The sequence below is a fragment of the Muntiacus reevesi genome, chromosome 8 (genome assembly GCF_963930625.1).
Source record: "Muntiacus reevesi chromosome 8, mMunRee1.1, whole genome shotgun sequence".
NCBI classification, from domain to species: Eukaryota; Metazoa; Chordata; class Mammalia; order Artiodactyla; family Cervidae; genus Muntiacus; species Muntiacus reevesi.
This window is the reverse complement of record NC_089256.1, coordinates 87,758,527-87,763,853: the sequence shown is the minus strand read 5'-3', so window position 1 is coordinate 87,763,853 and position 5,327 is coordinate 87,758,527. Positions and strand designations below refer to the sequence as shown.

The 5,327-nt window shown below is 35.6% G+C and overlaps 1 protein-coding gene across 1 annotated transcript; it reads right to left on the bottom strand.

Moving 5' to 3' along the window:
• Nucleotides 1-1,774: 1,774 nt before the first annotated feature.
• Nucleotides 1,775-5,078, bottom strand: STRIT1 (small transmembrane regulator of ion transport 1). Its single transcript, XM_065942695.1, has 3 exons — nucleotides 4,761-5,078; nucleotides 2,094-2,192; nucleotides 1,775-1,997 (listed from the first exon to the last, which is right to left on the bottom strand). The coding sequence occupies exons 1-2, from the start codon at nucleotides 4,771-4,773 to the stop codon at nucleotides 2,098-2,100; spliced, it is 108 nt and encodes a 35-aa protein (XP_065798767.1). The 5' UTR covers nucleotides 4,774-5,078; the 3' UTR covers nucleotides 1,775-1,997; nucleotides 2,094-2,097.
• Between the last annotated feature and the right edge of the window lie 249 nt (nucleotides 5,079-5,327).

The window sequence follows — 5,327 nt, the reverse complement described above, 5'->3', positions numbered from 1 at the left end:
TGAGAAATCTATGGCTTTCATGGGTTTCTTATTAAAGTTTATCATACAGAAAGAGGTCAAGGGAATAGAACAACCATATTTTTAATTAAATTCAAACAATGTGAAGAAGGGGGCAAATGATAGATGGTTTTGAAACCCTTACAAACCTCTGCAAGTATCAGGGAAGTCTAGAGGATTCAGGTCAGCAGTGTCCTGACGAATGTTTAAACACTGGCTGTCCAGTGGGGGAAAGCCCTGATTTATGGTACTTGTTGACTTCTGTGATGTAAATACTCCCACCGTGGCCAATTTAAAGCTTCCAATGAGACGGAGACTAACTTAGAAAATTCCTGAAAATTTAACAATCGGCTTTCACAAGACTACAGGAGCCAAATCCAGTGGTCCTCTGAATCAGGATGAGTTCAATCTTCTCAAGTCATGAGAAAACTAAGATTAGGTCAAGTTGTTCATGAGAATAGTTGAGCCTAAGTTTATATACATTTTCTGTTAGCATTTTAAAAATACTGCTTTAAACAGATGCTTTTTAAAAGCTTTTTTGAAATGTTTAATCAAGTCTATAAGAATTACTGAACAAAGCCAAAGTTTTCCCTAATTTTTTTGATAAGAGATTTTCCTTTTCTACAGAAAAATTAGTTGACTAGAAAAGGATGCTGTAGTTAATGAGGAAGAAACTGGGGCACTGATCCCATTCATGAGGACTCCACGTTCATGCTCTAATCACCTCCCAAACTTCACCCCCACTGCCAAATACCATCAACTTTAGGGGTTAGGTTTTCAACTTAAGAATCTTGAGGGGACACAAACATTCAAACCATAGCACTTCTAGAGCAGTGGTTTTCAAACTATGGATTTTGGACCAGGACCATCAGCATTACTTGACAACTTGTTAGAAATGAAGTTATGAAGTTCTCGGCCATTTGTGGCTCCTCTGTTCCGGTATTAATACATGCAGGTATGTGTGCATGTTGGTATAGCCTCTCCTTTCGTACACAAAAGCAAGCATAGATTGTTCTGTACCTGTTTGGGGTTTTTGTTTTTTCCAGAGATGACATCATATCACTATATAGAGACCCCCTTCATTCATTCCTTTTTCTACAGGAGTGGGTTGCCATTTTCCTCTCTAAGGGATCTTGCTGACCCAGGGATCAAACCCAGGACTCCCACATTGCAGGCAGATTCTTTACAATCTGAGCCACCAGAGCAGAGAAGCCCTTTACAGACACTGAAGTGCTACAATATGTAGACTGACTACAGTTTATTCAGTTGGTCTTCTATTAATAGATACTTGGCTTTTTCCAGGGTTTTGCTTTAATACATAATGCTATAATGGATAGACTTGTGCATATATGGTTTTGTATTTTTACCAGTGTATCTGAGGAAACATCAGTATTCTTATAAGAGGAATAACTGGGTCAAAAGTTAAATACATATGTAATTCTGGTACTTTGATTGCTAAATACCCCCAAAAGTATTGTATCATTTTGAATTTCTAAAAACAGTATACAAGAGTACTTATTTCCCCATAGTCTTACCAATATATACTGTCAAATATCTTCATATTCCCCATCTGACAGGTGAATAATGCCTCTTCCATACAGTTAATTACAGTTCTCTTATTATGTAAGAGTTTTAAGGGACAAAGTTTACATTTACACTTTGTTTTCTATGAACTATCTCTCTTATTTCTAGCTCATTTCTTTTACATTTAATTTATCAAATGTTTTCCTATTGCTTATGCATTTTAAGTCATAGGAACATTTTTCTTACTCTCAGGTGATAAAGAAATTCATCTATATTTTTCCTATAGTTCTTATTTGTACCCAGAATTTTTAAATATGTTTCTGAAGAGATTCTTAGGTTCAAAGTAACAGTTCACAAATGCAAGTTTATAAACTGATGTCAAACATTGCAGTTATTTACATGAGAAACATTTAATAATCTGTCATTTCATGCTTTTCTTAATTCTTCTAAATGATGTCAATCTGAAGTCTTCTGGCCTGCATGATAAAATGTTCTATTAGTAAAACAAGTAAGATTATTCCTGGAGTAATGTATACTCTTCATGAATAAACATTCAATTATTAAAACTTTACCTTTCTAAGAGAAGACAACATAAACCATTACGATGCATCCCACAATCCAGCCAATTAAGAGAAGAATAGGGACCAGAAAGCGAGATAATGTAGCCTCTGCTGAAAAACAAGAGAAATCAGATTAGAACAGTCATGTTGGTATTAAATCTTCTGAATCAAGAGGATAAGAGGAAATCTGATATAATATCAAGGGAAAAAATACACTCTCTAATGACACCCATACATGATTATTATTTTCTTTTCTACAAAGGGTACTTGTGACTGAGCCGGATATTTGAAAGAGAAGTGTGTGTATGAAAGCCACCTGGTGGCTCAGATGGTAAAGAATCTGCCTGCAACGCAGGAGAGTGGGGTTCAATCCCTGGGTTGGGAAGATCCCCTCGGGAAGGGAAAGGCTACCCACTCTAGTGTTCTGGCCTGGAGAATCCCATGGACAGAGGACTGTTCAAACCATGTGTCTTCCTTTTACAGTTAGGTGACCTTGGGCAATCCTGAGCTTGAACTTCCCAATTTGTAAAATACAAAGAGTGAAACTCATGATATCCGCCTCCAGGAATTGTTCTAAGAATCAAATGACATTGAGTAAGTGCCAAGACTTTGTAAACTCTAACCACCCTGTATGTGTTTGTTGTATACAGAACACATTCCTGCATTTGTTCAGCAACACGGAGACCAGCTGTTTACACAGAAACCCTGGAAACTGAGGTAATTCCTACTAAATAATCATAAAGTAGGGAAAGGTGTTGAAAACTGTTCTTTGATTTATCATAGGAAAAGAAAGCATTACACCTTACGTAATCAGAGCAAAGACCCCTATTTTTTCAACTGGTTCAGTATAGCAACCAACACTGATCCAACACACATATAGAGGACAAAAGCATAACAGCTCCTCTTGTGTTTCCTACTTATACCCTTACCTGTAAAAAGGCAACTTATAAAAGTATTTTTTCACCGCATCTCAATGTTATTTCAGACACCACACAAAATAGTTCAAAACGCAGAAAGACATGATATAGAATAATGCCCTGTGTTAAAGGCTCAGATATATTCTTAACTAAAAGCACAATTAGATTTTGTGCGATTAGCTAACAAAGGAAAAGCATATTCTTAGCAACTGCATTCGTACTACAATTTCCATCACTCTAAAAGTGAAGTTTTTTTATGCTGTTAAAATCATCAAGAAATGAGACACTTCTAAAATTTGGAGACATAATAGCAAATCTCCTGAAATTAATATGAATTTTAATAGCTTATGTTTCCAGAATTGTTGGAGTCTCTCTACTCTCACAAGTTCAACAGCTTTACTTAGGTCACTCAAGGTCACACCGTGACCTTGAACAAAGAATTAACCACAACAATGTGAAATTTTTCTCTTTACCTGCCATGTGGCATTGCCTTAAGGATAAAGGGAACATTATGATATGCTCTTTGCTCTCATTTGGATAAAAGGCTTTTTATGAATTAAGGTACCATTACACTGGAAGTCACAATAATTTTTTTGAACTGTTTCTATATTGATTTAGTATTTTTTCCTGGTTTCAAGGAACTTAGAATTAATACCAATATTTTAACTGAGCATTTGTATTTTATGCAAGCATATTTTAATACAATTCTAAAATGTACATACATACCACTACTTTTAGCACTTTATAGTATCTCATTATTTATTTTTCCTTGAAAAAAACAATTGATCGTGCTTTTAAATACTCAGAGCATACCTGTACTTGTCTTCTGTTAACACTAGTACTTTAAGTTTTATTATAATCTGTAGCATTGGTTCAAAATAGGAATATATAGGAACATAACACTTGCATATGTCACTTACATCAATAGTACAAATAAGCACAAAATCTTTTTTTAAATATGAAGAATAATTTCAAAATGCTTCTCTCCGATCCTGAGCATGCCCAAACAGGTAGACTTATACATATTAAGAACACTGTGCTCTGGGATAAGACTATCCAAGTTTAAAACCTGGTGGCACCACGCTCTTGCATATGATTACAAGCACGTTACTAAATTTTGTTATGCCTTAGTTTCCTTATCTGTAAAGTGAAATGGTGATATGAGATTGTTGTCAGGTTTAAAAGCATTAATTTCCATAGACATTTAAAGCTTTCTTGGACAGAGTATATATATTCAGCCCATCTTATTATTTTTCTTAGATATAAAAAACATTTAAAAATCAGAAGAAAAGAAATTCAGATGTGAAACATCTTAGAAATGACTAAGCCTATTTTATTTATTTTTGACAGTCAGAAAACAGACACAGAAAGGTAGAGGGATTTCCCCAAATTCACATGGCCATTTAGTAGCACATCCAACACAAAATTAAAATATCCTTAATTCTAGCCCAGCATACCACCGTACTTCAAATTCAAATCCAGTACAACACTGGAGAATAACCTGCTTCTAACTCAATTTTCAAAACAAGCGTGGACAAATTAAACTCTCTTGTTTCTTTGAACCTTTCAAAGTTACTCATTTAATGTATAGATATGGTCCATAAATTGCATATCTAATGCATTTTTGCAGTCACACTAACATAATGTGGTTAATGCTCCTTTAGAAGCGATACCATGCTCTTTAGAATAACAGGGAAACAGAAAATAAACCTGGGAGCCTGAAATGTTTTTTGTCAAGAGGGTTGGATGCCTTAAATCTTACCTTTCTCAGCCATTCTTCCTGTTGTTGGGTGGGCTAGTCAGGGCCACGCTTACCTCTTTGTTATTGTTATCCAGTGTCTCTTTGAACTTTAAATAGATATGTGAAGAGTGTGGCAGCTGCCGGACTCCTGGCTGCCAACTCTCTGGGTGATGTAAGGCACTGGAAAGCAGAACTCCTCTTTTTCTTTATCCAATTATTGTGCAGGAAACAAGGGACTACAGGATCTAAAGTTAAACTGAATAATCCTAACTCAGAGATATGCAGATTTTTTCCTCACTCAATGCCTCAGACAACATGAAGGAACTCTCCAGGGAAGTGGGTGTACAGAGGAAAGATGACATTGCAATTAGACAAGTCCTATTAAAGAAGACGGGTGCTATGATGGAGAGAAAGGACTTTGAAGTTGGAGAGACCTGGCTTCAAATTCCAATTGCTATTTCTGTAATAAATGAAAGCAGCTTAACTGAGCATCCGCCTCTGTAGTTTTAAAATGAACATACTAATACCTACCCAAGGAAGAAGCGTCAAAAAGATGAAAAAGCTATATGAAATTTAGACAATTCTTTA